The sequence below is a fragment of the Colias philodice genome, chromosome 9, assembly GCF_061535455.1.
Source record: "Colias philodice isolate Cphi_HAF_F1 chromosome 9, ilColPhil1 Martin Lab GWU primary, whole genome shotgun sequence".
Lineage (NCBI taxonomy): Eukaryota > Metazoa > Arthropoda > Insecta > Lepidoptera > Pieridae > Colias > Colias philodice.
Window position 1 is genome coordinate 5,457,643 of NC_143094.1, and position 20,824 is coordinate 5,478,466.

The 20,824-nt window shown below is 35.5% G+C and overlaps 1 protein-coding gene across 1 annotated transcript; it reads right to left on the bottom strand.

The window, feature by feature from the left end:
- Positions 1 to 366: 366 nt before the first annotated feature.
- LOC149485792 (protein Asterix) lies at positions 367 to 1,578 on the bottom strand. The gene is made up of 4 exons (XM_089699098.1): positions 1,438 to 1,578; positions 1,044 to 1,155; positions 690 to 805; positions 367 to 521 (listed from the first exon to the last, which is right to left on the bottom strand). The coding sequence occupies exons 2-4, from the start codon at positions 1,153 to 1,155 to the stop codon at positions 423 to 425; spliced, it is 327 nt and encodes a 108-aa protein (XP_089555224.1). The 5' UTR covers positions 1,438 to 1,578; the 3' UTR covers positions 367 to 422.
- Positions 1,579 to 20,824: the final 19,246 nt, after the last annotated feature.

Genomic DNA, 20,824 nt, shown 5'->3' on the forward strand with positions numbered 1-20,824 from the left:
GCTTTATAATATTAATATAGATTATTTCGTGATTTCAAGTATGAGGAAATGTCGTATGGGGTTGTAGTAATATCTCTATACCTAAATATAATATTTTAGTATATAAATAAAATGAATATTTACTTTGGTCACGGCATCACTATTCGATAATAATTATCAAGAATTATACTTGTTTTTGTTTAAGAAGAGGTATTAAAAAAGGGAAAACTTTAAAAATTTGCTCCACAATTAAGAAAAAACAACAGCTATTTAGAAAAATTTAAACTTCACGTTTTAACAGTTTGCTCAAAAAAGTGTTCATCCTCAACAAGGAAGTGAATAAAAAAATATCACATAATGCATAATATTAATTATTTTATTGATAAATTATTCTTTAAATATTTAACTACTGACACCAAAAAAAAATGCCATGATTTATTCTATTATGTTGTTAGTGAAGCCCACGGTGGAGACATTGGTGCTGGATTTTGTAGATACGACATAACAACTGCAGATATGGATAACATGAAGGAACTGATAATCTGAAAAAAGAAAATATTACTTTAATTTATTTATAATGTTATAAAGTATTGACATTATGTAGTTTTAATTTACTTTATTGTGTCACATGATAAACTCTTGAATACAGCTAATTATATTGGATGTGTAAAGTTTATATATTTTAATGCATATATTTTATTAATTATTACCTGTTTAGTATCATCTGATACTCTGGAATTTGCAAAACTAATACTGGAACAGAAAACAGCTGTCCAAGCACACCACTTCAATCGCATCATCAGGCCACACATGGAAAATACCATACCTGGAATAAAGCAAACCTTATTATCTAGAAAAAAGTTTGGTATCTTTGTAATTTCATGACTTTCACATAGGTATAACAATGAACAATCATTATGGAGATTAAAGCATATTTTAAAAATTTTAAACATGATTAACAATAAATCTACATATTTCAGGTAAGTAAAAACTAAAGTACATAATTATTATGATCACATGATCAGTATTGCAATCTAGGTCAAGGAATTTCTTTGATTATTTACCAAGTATGTTCATATAATCGGTTGTCAGATCTTCTGCAGGAGCAGAGTTTGGTGGTGGAGGTTTGTAGCGCCGCTCGCGGTCTGCACGTCTGGGGTCAACTGTTAATTGCATCTGAAATAAATAATTAAAAACTTATAAGAAACTCAAGTATGGCTCTTGTTAAAATTTAAGTATAATGTTTATCAAACAGTTTACACAATTTTCATGATAATATTTGTAAACTAAAGCTTTTAAAGATAATATTGACATACAAAATATTTCTCGTGATTGTAATAATTCAGACCTGAAGGTTCAACCTTTGGATTACCTATAGTGATCTAAGTAAGGGTATTACTATTAAAGATTTAAGGAATTTATTAAAATTAATACATCTGATTTCGAAATTATACATACCTTTGTGGATTTTATTAATGGCCCGCAAATAGTTGTAACTTTTTGTAATAAGTAATCTAAAGATTACGTTCTATGGTTTCAAGTCTTTTTGAATTGGGTTAAAGTTAAAATATCGTCACAATATTCTTTAACAAATCTATATAAAGTTTAAATAGGTACTGGTATAAACTCAATTGCAATTGTTTATTTATTATGAGTTAAATTAATTTAATTAATTAAACGCCTTGTAAAAGTAAAAAGATGAGAGTTGGTGGAGAGTTGGAATTTGAAAACGTCATTCTCAGGACTCAGACATTGACAAATGTCAGGCCGATTGACATTTGACAAGCCAAAGACAGAGAGAGCTGCCTTCATAATGCCGGTGATGCCGGTTAAGGTTTACGAAATAGGGCAATTAAGATAATATTTAAATTGAATTTTATATTTTTGGTTATAAGGCATTCAAATGCTTTATAAATATAATATCGAGCTTCGCCTTAAAATTATTAAATTTTTATACTATTAGAACTTTACAACACGAGAGCAGTAACAGAATTAATAACTAAAAGATTAATTATTATCAAAATAGGTTCACCTGTCGAGAGATCTGTAGTAACACACCTAAAAAAACCTGTTAATGTTTTTGAAGTCGGTTGATAAAATATACTTAATAGAAAAGCAATAATAAATAATAATAATTGTTAAAATGCTTGCGTGGGTTTTCAGTTTCATTTTTGCAAAACATCATCTGTTTAATAATAATAGTTTTACTTTAGCTGGGATTGAGTGCAAAAATAATCAAGGCTTTATTTTTGCAATCAACCCCAAAAGTCCACCTTCAAACATTTTCAATATAGGTAATATCTGTGGGTAATAGGTATGTACATTGTACAAATTTTATTCACATATGTGTTGTGTATACAGCGTGTAAACATGACATAGGTACCTATTAGTTATTACCTACAGACGATACGTACCTACCACATTTAAATCTATAGATACCTATAATAGATATAGGTCCGTAGACCGTAGATATTTTATATGTAGATTTAAATGTTTTATGTACCTATATAATTACCTTCCTAAGATTCTTTTTGGTAAATATTATTTTTGAAGTAAAAGGCACGCATCAGATAAACTTATCTACCTACTAAGGTAACGGCACCAGTCGTGGACAAGCATCCAGTAATGGACAAAATAAATATTAAATTTAAATATTAAGACCAAATATAACGTTATATAATTTGGCAATACTTAAAATAAAAGTTTGGTTCATAAGCTATCAAAATACGACACTTCATCATAATCGGCCAAAATGTTAGAAGATGGCAGAACGTTATGTTTAGTTGCTGCGACTCGTTTCGAAGAAATCCGTTTTTACTAAGGAAATCCATAAGGAAGTGAGGACACAATTTTGGTTATAAGAATTTTTGTATAAATATCAGCAAAATTTGATATTACTTTTATTTATAGTAGTTAAGTGTACGAAATATTACACGATTTAGTATCATGATAGGTTATGTTATTTAAATAAAATTCTTCAGTGTCCATAACTGGATTTAATTCTATGGATATTTCCATTTATGGACATATGTCGAAAATAAACTTTTTTTATAGGTATTAATTACATGCGCTTTTCTGTATTATCTTTTCTTTCTGATTAATAATATACCTATCACGACCATTTCAAACAGAGAGTTCCAATATTGTACAACAATTGTCCATGACTGGATTTGCTTTGGTTCCTATAATGGACATTGATATTTTTTGTTAAAATTACACTAATGGGTCCAACAACATAATATCTATCTAAACATGAAGAATATATTTTAGAACAATGGGTCATTATGTGCTGTGCGACTCGTTCTCGGCTTCATTCTCTATCACTGCGTAGAGAAGTCGCATACTTAGGTATGCGTATTGTACGCATCTATCATAGAGAGTTCTCTGATGAACTGTTTGGATCGCTGTCTGCTGCTAAATTCCACCACCATATACCTAGCACACACGCTTAAATTTCATCTTGACAACAGTTTAAAAAAAGCTTTTTGCCTATCGTGCTACAATTTGGAATCCATATCGATGGACCGATCAGATTTAAGGCTGCTGGCGGATTCAGATTGGCGATTCACTTCACGAGTGTAGCGGAATGTCAGGAAACAGAGAGATATGGCGGAACATCGTGAAGCGGGTAACATCTGCCCCCTAGAGTGATATGACGAAGAAGAAGAAGTCCCAAAATGGATGGAATGGCAGTACTTTTCTTAGTTATATTTTTCATCCCAGACTTATTGAGAAAAAAACCCATATTGGTGTTTCTTAACGGACATAACACGTATTTAAACGATGCATTTGTCCAATTTTTGCCTAGAAAATGGAAATTAAGACTGTTTTAAATATTATAAGTATGCAAAATAATTAATAAGTAGGTACTATTTTTTATAAATACATCCCCGATTTATTGTATTCCAATCATCATTTTCAAGATTCTATTGATAACTGTAAGTCTTCTCCAAGTGTAAATAACTGGAGAAACGACATTAGGTACAGTCCATAAATGGGTGTTCATAACTGGATGTTGTCCAAAACTGGGTGTCCATCATTAGATTTTCACTGTCCAACACTGGTGCAAAAAAGTGGTTTTTTAATTTATAAATAACTTCATTATTTATGCATTGTAATCTTTTTTCTAACATTGGTTACGTTAAACCAACATTGAACTAAAGGTATAACTAAACAATATCCAATAAAGTTAAAAAACCTACGAGAAATTTGCAAAAAACTTGCCGGTGACTGGTGCCGTTACGTTACCTAGTACTTATTAATTCCATAAGTATCTACTTAGGTTTACCTAAGTGTCATCAATTTTATAATCATTTTATATCTACCTAATAGGTAGGTACTAGGTAGACCGTATTATTTTTTTTAATTGAATGAAAATATAATTTATAAACCCACAAACACTAACCTTTTACCTTATAAACGTATAAATACACCTTTAAATGTTTTATGTTATATAGAAGTTTTTGTAGTAATGTTGAAATTATGCAAAACATCTCAATTAATTTGAGTTCCGTGAAAAATGTTTGGAGGCTTTGCAACGGCCAGTCTCTATTGGTTAGTTGTTGTACGCCCCTTGCCTGCGGCATGCACGCAATGCCTCGCCCAAGCATTTACATGTGAAATCTAAAATAACATAACTGGAAACTTATGTAAATTATTTATGTGTAATTATATGACTTATAGCACGAATGTTCGGCAGTATCTTAGTAATAAACCGATATAATAATATTGTAAGTAGGTATACCTAGGTAGGTACTGTCTACCGAAGAATTTCAGCAGCATAAATTAGAAATAGAATATTTTTCCATTAATAAAATTGTTAAACGAGACAAAGTTTTCATATTCTTTTAAAGGTCCAGTACTAAAAAGGAAAGAAATATATTCAAAAGACAGATCCATATAGTGAAAGAAAAGTTTATCGTGGATTATATTCAAACCTACATTTGTGTGTTTAATTATCGGGCATGTTTGAAATGATAGCAGGGAACATATCAAAGAATATGTGCAATTATTATTTGAACGTGAGTGAAGCGTATCGCGGGAGCAACCGGAACGGGAGGCGGGAATAATTAAGTAACATGGCGGATTAATTGGTTTCCCATGAATGCGCATTTTGCGTTTTCCACCGCAATTATTTGCTATTAGCTATTGCGCGTAGGTAATTAGTATAGGAATATTAATAATTACGACATAATTTTAGGGCAACTTGTGTTGTCATAAATGGAATGATCGTCATCTGCAAGGAACTACCTACTTAACTTAAAACATCTTAATATGAGATAAAAAACTGCATGCCTAAATTGAATTGTAAGAAATATGTAGGATAAGTGTGCCTACCTAACACTTATGTAAAGATCGTAAAATGTTAACAAAATATAAATATCTAAGTTCTATAACCAAGATTGAAATAAAAAATGTTGTGTGGTTTTATGAAACCACGGTAAAAGTGAAACTGTTTGAACGGTTCCGAACACTGCTTTGTGTAGTAGGTATACCTACCTACTCGGCAGCAAACCGTCACGCGACATGCGCTACACAGACCAAAAAGTTTGAGACGATGTAATAAAAGTTTCACTTTAAAAAAACAACACATCAACAACAACACAATGTGACAAGATAGGTGCGGTGCGCTGATCACAATACAACCTACTTACTAGAAAATCAATAATGTAGATTTTTTATGCTTGCTTGATGTTTTGCAGATTCAGAAACAAAAGGAGATCAGCGATGCAGTATCTCGCACATTTACCTACAGCACCTACCCTACGTTCATTTTCGCAAATAGATATAGCCAGATTCCCAAATTATACCTAATAGTCATTATGAAAATGCGATGTTTCACCACGGCAAATCGCCATTCTCGCTCTGTGAAATTCAATCTGTATCTATCAACATCAATACTGCAAACGAAGTGGGAACGCGTAGGTAGGTACCTACTGTCGTACACACAAATACAATATTTTATATTTCTTTCCTTTCCTATGATATAAACAATAACAGAACACAATAAATTGAATAGCCAAGGCATAATGCTGTAGAGTGTACCTAGGCACCTAGATCTTACTACGAAGATGAGCAAACTTACATACCTACCTAATTAGACCTGTTGTTCATTGAAAATTCCCCATTCGTATAACTTTATAAATTAATTCGAAAAAAAAGAACACTGCGTTAAGCTGACGAGACTCCTCCATTTCTAAGCCTCCATTATATATCAACTATAGTACCTGGGTAGTCAAGAGTGGCAAACCTGGTAGGGAGGTTAAAATTGACAAAAAATGAGTGTTAGACAGGTGACTGCAAAGAATCGTATCAATTTGTTTGCAACAATAAAAATACTGTGTTGAACAATTTGCGTGTCTGACTCAGAAATGATTGAAGCAAATTAAGTCAAATAACGTGGTGAGTTCATAATTTTATTAACGATTGGACATAATATGGGTCATTAACATGCAGCTCGTCGAAAAGGTAAAACAATGTCGGGTGTTATTTAGATATCTAAGATATTTATTATTTAAATCGTTGCGAACGAGTATGCGCGTTAAGTATAGACTATGCTTTAGTAATTTGGTAATCAATGGTTGTAAGTTCATGGTACAAAAGGGTCAATGACGAGACTTAAATATAAACGACGCGGACGGCGTCAGTTTGGCGTGTTTTGGTGTTCTCAACTAGGGCAAAATATTAGATTCCTATTAAGTTTATGCTTCAATAAACTAATTTATTTATTATTCGTAAAAAAATCTACAAAAATTCCAATATGGTGTTGAATCGTCATAGGAGGCGTTCATTCTGCAGTGGGAACAACATACCTATGGGCTGATGATGATAACGTTAAATAATAATAATAATAAAGGCGTAGGGATGTGACGACCCCATCGCCCCCGGTTGGCATATCTACAGTAGATATCCCAGCCGTGCAGTCAGTCACCCCGCAGGGCACCTTGTGGCGAGGTGTCGGGGAGTAGCGACCCCGCGGGAACCGAGCGCTCCCGGGGGAGGCCCCTGTCCTCACCTCTGGCCTGTCCCAGTGGCTGTTCGGAGTGAACAATGACGAGGTTCAGGATCCCCCACCTCTGGCTTGCCTTTGTTGGCCGTCCAGAGTGGAGTCGCCAGAGCTATATGCTCGGGGGTGGAAGTGTCTAATGGCGTAATAGCGGGGAAACCCGCTCCGGGCCCACGGGCCCGCGATGGTGAAACCGGTGCCGCACCTCTCTACACCCCTAGCCGCTCAGCTGATGTTGCCCCCTTGTTGCCATTTTCGGTAACCTTTTTGGGAGCCCATCGACCGAGCTGGCGAGTCACCGTCTGCCATCACTTTCAATTTTTAATATTGAAAAGACAGACGTCCATAGTCCCCATAGACCCAACCTACCGATCCACTGAACACCTCCTTCCATAACCCAGATTTTTAATTCCCATATTTTACAATAGTCCTGCATCGGCCGCGGACTGCCCAGGGCTATATCTCTATAGTGCAGTCATGGGCAGGCTGCGGCTGGTGTCCCACAACACATTAAAATTTTCTAAAGGGCCTCTGCGTGTTGGACCTGTGTCCCCACGTAAGCCTCCCAAAGGACCGGGTACCTTCCTTCTGGTGGTACCCGTGTATTATGGAGAGAAACATAATAATAATAATATTTACTATCCAGGTGATGAAAGCTGAGAAAATAATAATAATGGTAATGTTTGAGCGTTACATATTTTTTGTTTTTATTTTTATTATTTTTTTTTATTTTTTATTTTTTAGCCAATTAAATATATTTACGTAGTATATTTATTATATTATATTTATATTATGACTTTAAATTGTAGTACAGATAATGAAAGTTTCATTACACTAAATTCAAACAATGGTTTCTCAGATGACGACAGCTTCCATAGTTTAACCTGTTCTCCTTCTCCTTGCATTTCTTCTCTCTTTTCTAATTTTAAAAACAACTTAAACATAGTACATATTAATGCGCAGAGTATTCCGGCACACTATCCTGATCTCCTTGCTACTTTTGATGCGATGATCTCCTTGCGACTCCAAACCTGTCCACGCTATTTTAGTATCCGAGTCCTGGTTAAAGCCCTGTCTCCCTTCCTCTTCTTATAGTCTTCCAGGATTTAATCTGATAAGAAATGATCGGATCGGCCGAACGGGAGGAGGGGTGGCTATATACTAGCGTTCACAAATTCCTTACTCCATTATTAGTCTATCTCCTCAGCCCCCACCTGGTGATGTTGCCGAACATCTTCTTATTGAGATTACTTCCTCGAATACTAAAATCCTTCTTGGTGTCTTCTATTCTCCTAACCTTACAGTTAACTATTTCCCGTCCTTTGATCACATCCTTGAATCCTTTTCGCCACTTTATAAGCATATTATCTTTTTAGGAGACTTTAACACTTGCTTACTCAAGGGTGATCATCGCAGTAAAAGGCTATTATCTATAGTTGATTCTTATAATTTAAAAGTCCTTCCTTCACAAGCTACCCACACCGCTCCGAACTGTATTCCTTCCCTCCTTGATCTTGTCATTGTTTCCTCTCCTGAGCATGTCACCGAGCACGGACAGTGTTCGGCCGATATGTTTTCCTCACATGACCTTATTTTCCTTTCGTATAAGATAAAACCCCCTAAGTTAAAACCAAAAATTGCCATGCATCGTAATTTTGCTAAAATGAATACTGAGCTACTTTATGAAGACGCAAGTAACACTGACTGGTCGGTTGTCTTTTCTGCCGATAGTGTCGATGAGAAAGTGTCTTTATTTAATTCCTTGGTTATTAAACTTTACGATGCACATGCCCCACTCCGCCCTGTTAAGTTAAAACACTTGCCTGCCCCTTGGATGACAGATGACCTTAAAAAACTGTTAAGAAAGAAGGCGCGGGCAAAGTCTAAATTAAAATTGTCAAACTCGGATACTAATCGGGAAAAATTTATTATGATTCGAAATCGCTGCAATACGCTATGTAGGGATGCACAACGTCAGCACTTTGCCAAATCTATTGACAACGGTGACCCGTCGAAAATGTGGAAATTCCTCAGATCCCTTGGACTTGGCAAATCTCCCCTTACTTCTATCCCTAGTACAGTCCATGTCAATGACCTTATTTCTCACTTTTCTAATCCCTCTTCTGATTTCCTTCCCACCTTAAAATCTAGTACCCTTAACTATCTTAACACCTTACCCCTCCCTAGCTCTCCTTCTTTCGTAATCCGTCAGTTCACCGAGAGCAGTGTTAAGAAGAGCGTGTTGTCAATTACCTCGAAGGCTGTTGGTAGTGACTGTATTGGTCGAAGCATGATCATTCCAATCCTTCCCATCATTAATCCTGTCATCACCCATATCCTTAATTCTTCCATTTCTACAGGAAAGTTTCCTAGCGTTTGGAAAAATGCCCATATTCTCCCTCTCCCTAAAAATCCGAATCCTTCGACTCCGTCTGATTTCCGCCCGATTGCTATCCTTCCTTTCCTATCCAAGGTTCTCGAACGTTTGGTACAAGAACAACTGAGCATTTTCCTAAATCATCACCAACTCCTAAATCCTTTCCAGTCTGGTTTTCGACCAGGACACAGCACGACCACAGCCTTAATTAAAATTACTGATGACATCCGACGAGGTTTCGACAACAAAAAGCTCACCATACTCACGCTGATTGATTTCAGTAACGCGTTTAATAGCGTCGATCACGACGTACTGCTGGCAGTGCTGCGCTCTCTTAACTTATCCTCCTCGGCTACTGATTGGTTACAAAGTTACTTAGAGGGACGTCGGCAGCGTGTACTAATTGAGGAAGTTTCTTCAACTTGGTGCAATGTTCCTGCTGGTGTTCCTCAAGGTGGCGTTCTGTCTCCCCTCCTTTTTTCCATTTTTATAAACTCCATTTCCAAGGATATTGTGTCATCTTACCATATGTATGCGGACGATTTCCAATTATATAAACATGCGTCACTTCTTGAACTACCTGAAGCGATTTTCCAAGTTAACGCTGACCTTGCAGCAATAGTCAAATGGAGCAAAAGTCATGGTTTAACAGTAAATCCAATTAAAACCAAGGTTATCATATTCGGAAGCAGGCAATTAGTCTCAAAAATTGACTGGACCAATTTACCGAACGTTGTCGTTGATGGAGTTCTCATCCCCTACAGTGCTCAGGTAAAAAGTCTTGATCAAACTTTTTCCTGGGATGAACAAATAAAGCAAGTTCAAAAAAGGGTTTTTTCTTCTGCCTTCTCCTTACGGCGCTTGCGCAACTTTCTTCCCGTCACAACCAAAATTACCTTAGCTCAATCCCTTCTCCTTCCTCTCCTTCCTCTCCTTGATTTTTCAGACTCCTGCTATCCCGATATTCGTGAATATCAACTTGACACCCTTGAGAAGCTCCAAAATTTCTGTATCAGATTCATATTCGGACTTCGTAAATTTGACCATGTCTCTGAATACAGGAAAAGGCTAAAGTGGCTTCCTATCCGTTATCGCCGGGATACTCATCTGCTGCATCTTTTGTACTGTGTTCTGTTTAGCCCTAAGACTCCTTCTTACTTAAAAGATAACTTCGATTATTTAAGCTCTAGTCATTCCCTCTCTCTTCGCTCTTCCAACTTGTTATTGCTCAGCACCCCTTTCCATCATTCTAAATTTTTTAATAATTCTTTCACTGTCCGGGCTATTCAACTATGGAATGCATTACCAGAAAATATTAGACGTGCTCAAACGCTCTGCTCTTTTAAATTGTTGCTTAAAGACCACTTCTTTTCCTTACTATAGATTTGCTTTGCTTGCTGACGTCACCAACTATTGTTTATATATATATATATATATCTTTTTTTTGCGTTTGTACTATAGTATGTGTATGCATATGTATGTATTTATATGTATTTTATTTATTTGTATTATTATGTAGTAGTATGTATTTATGTAGTAGGTATCTTTGATACTTACATAATTTTATTTATTTATTATTATTGTTTTTTTTTTTCTTCTTTTTGCACTATCCCATTAACTTCATACATTTCCTTTCCATCAGGTTGCCTGGTAGAGATTGCTGCTTAGCAATAAGGCCGCCTCTTGTACAAACTATGTCTTTCTTATGTATTAATGGTATTTTTGTCATATTTTAGTTTGTGCAATAAAGAGTTATAAATAAATAAATAAATAAATAAATAAAAGATAAAAGTATCGACTATCCTCTGCCAGTCTGCCCTCAGTTTCTTGCAATCGTGTCGATCCCGACAGAAATGTCTATTCGCTATTGTATCTACGTATACAATCTATGTTATTAGTTTGAGGACTTAAAATTGTGTTCATGTAAGGCATCTTCTGATCTTCATCATCATCGAGTGGTGCTCCCATTGGAGTTTGGAGATGAGACCAACTAAAGTGGTTAAATTAGCCAGCGTTTATTGAGGTACCATATCATGATAAGGTACAAAATTTTATGATTATTACACAATAAACCAGTGTTTAATGTCCTATGTAGGTACCTATATCTAAATTTCAAAGTGATTCCTATATAGGTAGATCACCTACATTTGATTTTATTATACCTACATTGCAGTTGATAGTTTGTTATATACTTCTTAAATATATTCTACTTTATTGTGTCAATAGGTACCTCTAGGCTCTGATTGTAAGCATTAAAGATTTAACCGTTTAACCGTAAAATGTGTCACGCGCTGTCTTAACTCTTGCCTACTGTAAAATCTGATTGGGCGGAGTTCTTATACTAACAATGTATCGCCCGGAGAGTCTCAAGGAATCCTAATGCAAGGGTTCCACTTCCGGGGCCTGCTGCTCAGTAAATTGTCGAAGAAAGGGTGCCGTGCGCCGCTATTGTCAACCGATTTCAACGAATAAAACACTGTTAGCACCGTGTGGCCGATCGGCTCTTTGTAACGTTGCGCACTCCTTAATTATATGTAGAACAGTGAAAGGGTCATATTTTCTATTAAATTTGTACAATGTGTATACATGGTGATGTTTTGTAAAGTAGGTATTTTAATAGATATCTAGGCGAAATTATAGGTAATTTTGATAACTATTTAGAAATGGAATGTATCTATGCCCTATGGGCTATGGCGTCTAAACGCATCTATTCTGTAAATCATATCTAAAATGTTTACTCTTTTCTATTACCGATTATTTATATTATGATCAAACAATTTAGATCCCATGATAGATAGCAGGTTCAATAAAGTAGGTATAATCAATAAGGTCAAGTAGGTAATAGGTATCTATACGTTTCTAAATACACCGCTATATTGAAACACCCTATATCCAAAGGCATGTGGTGGCAGGGAGAGTGCATTGCTATTGTTCCTTCATGAGCTGATTACTATAATCATTGCTCACGTAATGTGGTAAATGATAAGGTACGCTGCAACATTCAAAACATACCTATGCCTTTGTAGCTTATTCGTTCCAGTAGGTCACTCGTTCTGCCTTGTTTTGGTTAAGTAGCCCAAAGTAGATTTTGGTATCCGCTTTAAAGAGATATTTATACTTGCCTAATTATCTAAGGAAATAAGATAATTTTAATAATATATGTATACCTATATGTATCTATTATTTAACTCTTCAAAATTGACGGAAAAGATGGTTTCATGTATTAATTCCCCGGTTGCTTTTTCATGGTTTATTCAGAGAAAATAAATCGTACCTATATTAAAACAAGTGTTGTTATTTATAACTTAAATGTATTTAATAGATTTAGTAATTAGTTATTGACATATAGTTCTCGCTATAGGTATGATCCACAATAGCTAGTGCTAGCTGCTTGTCCCAGATAACCCGAGTTGATCCGAGGGCCGAGATAAAAAAATGTGGCCGATAAAAATCGGTCAAGATGTTAAAAACACAATTCTAACTACAAAGCTTAATATTGTGTCAACAAAGACAATTGGTCAGAAATGTAAATTAACATCCACACAATAATGTTACCGTTTAAATATTACACTATAGACACGCTCGTCAGGATCAAACGGCTCGGCTCATTATGCAGCATCAAGTGAGGACGCCGCGGTCTGTCATTACATCGAATGGAGGCAAATTGCGCACATCCAACACTGCTGAACCGCTGATAATGCCAGTAAAAGCCTGGACCTGAATCATTTTGGCATTACGTCTATGCTAATCAGAATTCAGGCGCCACACGAACGCTGTATTACAACCTACTTGTAGGACAAATTATGGTACAAGGTGTAACACAGTGAGGGTTTTTTTGCCATTATTTATATTAAGTACATACCTCTATAACCAATACTTAAGAGCGTACTGTATTTATGATAATGTAATTGTCAAAAAAATGGTTTCGTCGAAGGCTGCCATGTCTGTTTTTTATTAGTAGGTACCTACCTACTTTTAACATATAAGTAAGTTCTTACGTGAAAATACCTATATAAGTATTCGGGTATGTTAATTTGGACAATTTATGACAGATGCAAGGATTGATAACTTAATTATTAATAATCATCGAAGTGATACGAGTATATCCGTGTCCTATAATCGACAAGTGGTGGTGGAAATAAGATAATAAATAGGGTATTTTTTAACTGACTTCGAAAAGGTAGAGATTTTTATTGCATTACTTGAAATTCATTATCAACATGTAGTCTGATTTGGAAAACTTTGTCTTCCAAATCAGACTACATGTTGAAACACTTTTTTTGTTTTCTATAGGTCTACCCCCCTAGTCAAGTGGCTTTCTGTTAGCGTAGCGTTTAATAGAATAGACTACGTCAATCTCATACATTCGTAGTCTATTCTATTGAACGCTACGCTACGCTAACAGAAAGCCACTTGACTAGGGGGGTAGGCGAAGCTTAAAATCGCGAAATGCTAAACAAAAAAAGAAAAAAGATGTCTATTCTATGTACACTTTTTCCGTCTTACCCCTGAAACAAATGTAGAGCTGTAGAGAATATGAAGTGTACCTATTTGTAAATTACAAACAAATTCATGAAAAAAGGTGTTGTAAACATATAAACCATTTACTTCTAACGTTGAGGTATATTATTTAATTGTTGCTTTATTGAAAATATCAAAATAAAAGACAAACGGTAGAGCAAAGTAGGTATGTTTAGGTAATTTAATTTAAAAGCGGCATGATTGAATGTTAACAATCCATCTTAAACTAATCAGAAATCAGAAGAATGTATATAAGTAGATAGGTAAGAGATAGGTAGGCACATAGGCTTTAATACATGCGACGTAGAATAACTGACAAAATTATTCGCGTCATAGACTACAGCGCACGCCTACAATAGGTAGGTACCTAATGTATCTAATATGCATATTGCATAGGATAGCATTGACATCAGAAAATTACTTTTAATTGCTTCCAATTGGCGTGCAGTGTAATCATTGGTCCAGTGTGCACTGAGCGTAACTGTTCACCGTAATTAATGTATGCATTCTGGATTTACTTGATTTATGACTACTTTACTGTCTATTTAGAAGTACATACGTATAGTATTAAACTGATTGGAAGAGGGTACCTGTTATGAAGGTATCCACCTTAATCTAGTAGGTACCTAAGCGATGTTAGGTGTTGAGTTCCATATAACAAGGTTCCTACCTACTTGGCTACTGAGAAGTCTGTATAGGGGAAGGTAACATGCCTGAAACTTTACTTATCTTATACCTAAACTGGAAAGATTTGCTTTGGATAAACCCAAAACTAGTTTACCAAGTTGAGCTTTTCAATTTCGATTAGGAGTAGGGTCAATGTACCACTAGCTGACCAAGCGCCAATACATGACCGAAATTCAAATATACGCGCCAATTAAGAAAATACGGCAGCCCCAGATGATAGTTTATTGTTTTTTCTATAAAGCAACATCATCTATAAAATAAAAACAAACCTTGCTGCCATTGGTCAGAAATATTGACATTTTTTCAACACGAAGATGTAATTAAGTAGGTGCCCCGTAAGTAGTCACATTTTTTACTAAGAGTTTTTTATCGGGAGTTGATTGGGAAATCTTAATTTATCTTGAATGCAATCGATTACTCTTTATATGTCTTGTTATAGGCATAATGTTGAACCATTCTGTTATAGACTTTCGGCTTCATTTTTGGCATGAACAGTTATTCATGATTTTTAGCGGCCTGGTTATCTTTTGGAGCAACGAAAACAATTTTTCGCCTATTGTTGACCAGTATGCAGCTCTTGGTTCTTTATATTTTGCTAAGAAAGACTTGCTTTGGTTTGTGCTTATACCTACCTAATTTAACAAACCATATAAGCCGTAGTTAAGTCATAGCTTTATGTTGCATATTTCCAAAAGCTGACCACCGTAAGATTTTTATACCGAACTTAGTTGGTCAGGTTTCGGGGCCGAGAATATTATTAACCTTGAGTTGTCCACTTGATTTCCGTGACCAAGTGGTTTGATTTCATCAACCTATCTTTATTTATTAAATAATATATTTATTTATTAAACAAAACTAATGTTCGAAGAAGGACATTTTGTCCATTTTGAAAATGGTCAACTTTTAGAGTAATGATGGTCAGATATTGGTGATCAGTGGTCAAGTAATGGTGTTTTTAGCAGAAATAACTTTCAGAGTAGTTTTCATAAAACCTTTGAAGGTTATCAAATTGATATTAAGAACAATAGTTACAGTAAGTATTCAATTATCTGTGTCCCAAAAATAACATTGAACGTAAAACAAATAACCCGTTTTTTATATATAGCTAAAGATAAAACCGCTTAAATGGTCAGTGGTACATCCACCCTAGGTAAGTACAATAAAGATAATAAAGGTTGTAGGTACCGATCAACTGAGCTTTCATTATATTATATTACTCGCTTGTTATCCTATACATTTATGGAACATTGATATTTTTACATCGATGATAGTCTTATAACCGCTTCAGACGCAAATGATTATTTTGATTGCGTTTAATTTGCATATGGGCGGCGGAGTGTTGGCCGCGGGCTAGTGCCGCCCGCCGTCCGCCGATACCTGTACTTTTCTGTAATGTTTTCGCCATTTCCAACAAAATTCCCAACAAATAATATAATTTCGGTTCATCATGGTTATTACGAAGAAGCGTCCGTAGTCTCCGTAGCACCGTAATCGATGCTCGATTCTTAAATTCTTGATAACTCCGAGTAATCAACATAGAAACTGGCTCGGCAGGCTTAATGGTCCGATATCTTCAATTACAGGTAATATCGGGGGTTTAAACGTTCTTAGGGAGCTGAATGGCTGGTTCTGCGGAGTGAGACTGCTTATTTAGATGTTTCGTTTTCCGCAATTTTAAGTAGCTAAAAGGTATGGCTATTTAGTGCGTGATTTAACTGAAAGAGTGGGTTGTCTACCCACAGGCATTCAGAAATTGTATCAGATAGGTTTTATGCTCAGCTATAGTACCGAAATTAGGTATAAAATCGTAGATATCATAAAAATGTACCTCAATTACTTTAGCCTAGGTACTATTAATTCATACCCAAATAGGTGTCTATTTTAAATGAGCCTACTAAAGTGTTAGTTAACTTAAAAAATTGACATTTCAGCTCTACTCATAAATGCAATTACTGTAGAAAACGTTAGAAATTGAAATAAAATATATGGAAACTACTGTGCGGCGCACGCGCATTGGCGCGACTGCCTCCAATCAGAGTACGAGGACACGCCCACATCTATAAACTCTACATGTATTTATACTGGTTTTTCCGTTCCTCTGTATGCCATGTGAAGTGATATTAACATAAAGATTCACTCACTGTATTGGAAATTATGGTCTTAACTTTTGTATGGGGGGGTATTTTTCTCACCATCGTAAATAATGTTAAGTAGATAGGAATAATAGAGCTGTGCAAAAATATTAGTTTAAGATTTACCTAATATGAAAATAATGTTTAAGGTATACATAATAATATCAACAAAAACGAAGTGCTTAAGAAGAACATTACACATACGATAGGTACCTACCTATAAGTTGCATTTTATAATAGGTACTTTCGAAAACATTCAAGCCAAAGTTTATGAGCCAAAGAAGATAAAGCTTCGAATTTGGACAAACTTAGGTGCTTAAGTAAGCTTTAATACTAAAACTAGGAATATGATAATCTCTAATTATATAATAACTGGTTAGCTTTATATTATGTGCCAAATTGTTGTCTTGAGTATCTACTAGTCTCTACTCTTAGCTCTACATATTAGAATATTGGTATCTAATGTGGTTTCGATTGCACATTAATGTTGCTATAAGAAAAAATTAAATTATCAGAATGCTTTTAGAGACTACATTCTTTATAAACGCTTTCCTTTTCAAAAGAAAGCCCGGTCTATTTCCAATTTTCTATTTTTCACAAATTACAGTGAAACTTGGTTAAGTGGGACCTGGATAAGTGAGAAACCTCCATAACTGGAACTCATGCTGAGGTCCCAACACTTTGGCACTAAATTACCTCTGTTAGTGGGACGAGGTAAACCTCTATATCTGGGATTTGTTCTTTCGATTTATCATCATAGTTACCTCTATAACTGAGACAGCGAGTAAATTTTATATGCATAAACCTCTGTAACTGAGATAACATTGTTTGTTTACTCATTCTTATTCTACCCTATCATATATTTTATTTAATAATCGCACCTGTATAACTGAAATAACCTGTATTCTCACCTCTATTAATGGAACCCTCTGTAAATGAGACAGATATTTATTTATACCTGTATATCTGAGACACTGGGTAAGTGGAATACCTCTATAAGTGAAACGACATTGCAGGTCCCTTGATGTCTCACTTAACCAGGTTTCACTGTATTAACACAACAACTTATTGTGGGTAGGTAATACCTAATATAACACGGGCATGAAGTCTAATAATTCTACTTTATCAACATTATTATTGTTATAACTATGTAGGTACTTTTCAGCCACTTTTAGAAGTGAATGCCATATTTGATATTTCTGTGTTAGTTAACTGTAATATGTACCTACCTACCTACGTAGCTGTAGGTAAATAGAAAATCAACGTTCAGTATAATGCACTACTCTAATTAAACGAATTTGTGTTTTATGATGTGTAAAGTAGTGAATTTGCGAGTTTTATGATAAAGAGAGAAATAATTCTAAAACTTTCTTTATAAAGATGTGATTATCCGATGTCCAATCCTACCATTATTACAGTTAAGCTTCAAAGATATTTAGACTATAACTCACGGCTATAGTTCTCGAGGTTTTCAACGGTATCAAAGCGAGATTGTCCAGACCTAATAACATAATCAGACCCTCCGGCCTTTGGTCCTACGGTCTCTGTGATAACAGTGTTTTGAAATAAAGCGGAAAGCTCAGCAGAGACCGGCCAGTGATTGTGGCAAATCGATTTGTTACCCCCGGCGTGGAATAAGTGCACCTGACTGTTTTGAATAAAATAATCTGTGCAATCATTTTCACAGCTTTATCACTTGTAATTATTGAGTCGAATTAGCACTAGTGCATACAGATCTTGTTTCATTAAATAGATTAGTAAAATATAATAGGTAGGTAACCTACATTTAGAGCGTATATTAAAATTATATACCATCAAGATTTTCGCAAAGTTCTTGTTCTACTTGCCATGCCATATTATTATTTTTTTCATTTTCCACGAAATTCGGTATGATGCAAATTCATAAACCTTTGGATGATTAAATTCAAAAGGAAAGGGATGAGTAGTGAACTAAGAAGTGTTACCGCGGCTGTACACACTCGTCGAGAGCCTCTCGTCGAGAGCCTCGGCCGAAAAGACTCTCGTCGAGAGCATGCCTGTACACACTCGTTCTAACATTTGAACTGAAGACTTACACGAGAATGGACGTGTGCCGTGAGCTATTATAATTTTTTAAACATTTACTATAAAAAAAAAATTCTCAAACCATGGAGAAAAAGAAGATGGTGGATGATTACTATGCACCTCAGTAGAAACAGGGAAATAAATATAAAAACTTCCTGAATAGTTAATGTATTTTATTGTATTTTTAAGGAATCAATAGAAACGCTTCTTTGTTTCAGAAGTAAAATGGAAAATCAATTGGCTGAGTTGGTGGCAGAACCTTCTGGCCAATCCATACTAATATTATAAATGCGAAAGTAACTCTGTCTGTCTGTCTGTTACTCGATCACGCCTTAACTACTGAACCAATTTGCATGAAATTTGGTATAGAGATATTTTGATACCCGAGAAAGGACATAGGATAGTTTTATCCCGGAAACCTACGGGAACGGGTTTTTCTTTGAAAACGCGGGCGAAGCCGCGGGCGGAAAGCTAGTTTAAAATAAATCCATAAAAAATAAGTTCCATAAAAAAGGTTCTGTTTGATAGCACTCCAAAAACTGTAATTCTCGTTCATTAGACCACATAGTGAAACACGTGCGTTCATAAATAACGTCAGCGAGCAACTAACTGAACGAGTGTGTACATGCTCGCTCTCGTTTTCCTCGCGAGACTCAACGAGACCCTTTGACTCGGGCGCAAAAAACCGACCAGCGACCGAGACAGCCGAGGCGAGACACGAGAGTGCGAGACAAGACGAATGCACCATGTACATACTCGTTCTCGGCCTGTCTCGGTGTGTCTCGGCGAGTGTGTACAGCCGGCATTAGAATCGACAAATAAATTGGTGTTGGGTGCCTGTTTATTAATGGAAATAGAGTAAAAGTCTGAGGGGCTTCGGTACGTACGAAATACAGTTTCATTGTATGGTTCTGGGATTGTGTGGTAGCTGAAAGTAGTTTTCCCTATACCTACGAGAAGAAAAGTTTCAGGAAAAATATGCTAAATCATGGTTTTGGGGGAATCATTAGACCATCGTCTTAGTGAAGAAAATTAGAAAATCTTAAATGTTTGAATAAGTAGGTACATAATTATTTACTATTTGTCAAAATAAATAACGAAACATTACGAATGTTATTGCACACCATAGCAATAGAATAAAACAAAAGGATTTTAATTTCAAAAAACAAACTGTATAATTTTTATGCCACGTATCTATTACCTATCTCTGTTATTACTTAAACGTTTGGCTACTGCAGCCAATAATAAGTTATGTAACGTATTCAATGAATAGCTGTCACATTTCCCAACGGCAGTGTTTTGTTTATGAAAAATGCAAATTTCACACCGCTTGCAAACAATACCTAGTGGTCGAGGCATAGGAGTTAGCTTCGAGTAATAGGCCATAATGGCTTTTGATTTTCCGTTGCATTGCGGTAAGTTTTTTAATGTTCTGGTGTTTTCTATGCATAATAGCGGCGAGATTATAGGCTTGGTGTTTGCAGTGATAGCTGTGTTTGTGCCATCGGTTACGGGAACGCATTAACAAAAGATGCAGTTTTATTGAGGTTAGCGGTAGGTACTTGCTTTTGTCATTTTCCACTCGGAAAATCACAAAGAACCGTTGTGCATACTTAATGGTTGAATGGATATTTGTTACGGAATAATAAAATTTTAGTTATGGGTTTGAATTTTATTTATAGCTAAACGGAATACGATATTCAAAAATGAAGTCCATACCTATCAGTTAGCTCTACATTATCTTATTACCTTGTAACTAATGGCCGTTCCCAATATTCAAACTACGGTTATATAGATATACAGCTATCTCCGATAGCTAGTAGGTATTGCGGTTCTAGGTATCTATCGTAAGATAGATACGATTTTGGGAACGGCCATTACTGGCTGACAGCTGTCAAAACGTTATTGGGACGCTCAAATAGACAAATTCAAAGAGAAAACCTCTAGTACCTAAGCAGTTAGTCCTCCAGACGATAGATAGCGATCAGAGATATAGGTTAGCTTATCGCTAGTAAGCTTATTGGGACGCCAAAACAAAAGATAGATAGCATTTTCTAT

Coding starts and splice junctions, on each gene's coding strand:
- LOC149485792 (XM_089699098.1), bottom strand. CDS start 1,155: ATGCAATTAACAGTTGACCCCAGACGTGCAGACCGCGAGCGGCGCTAC. Junction 806..1,043: donor CGATTATATGAACATACTTG/GTAAATAATCAA, acceptor GCTTTATTCCAG/GTATGGTATTTTCCATGTGT. Junction 522..689: donor TATCAGATGATACTAAACAG/GTAATAATTAAT, acceptor TTCTTTTTTCAG/ATTATCAGTTCCTTCATGTT.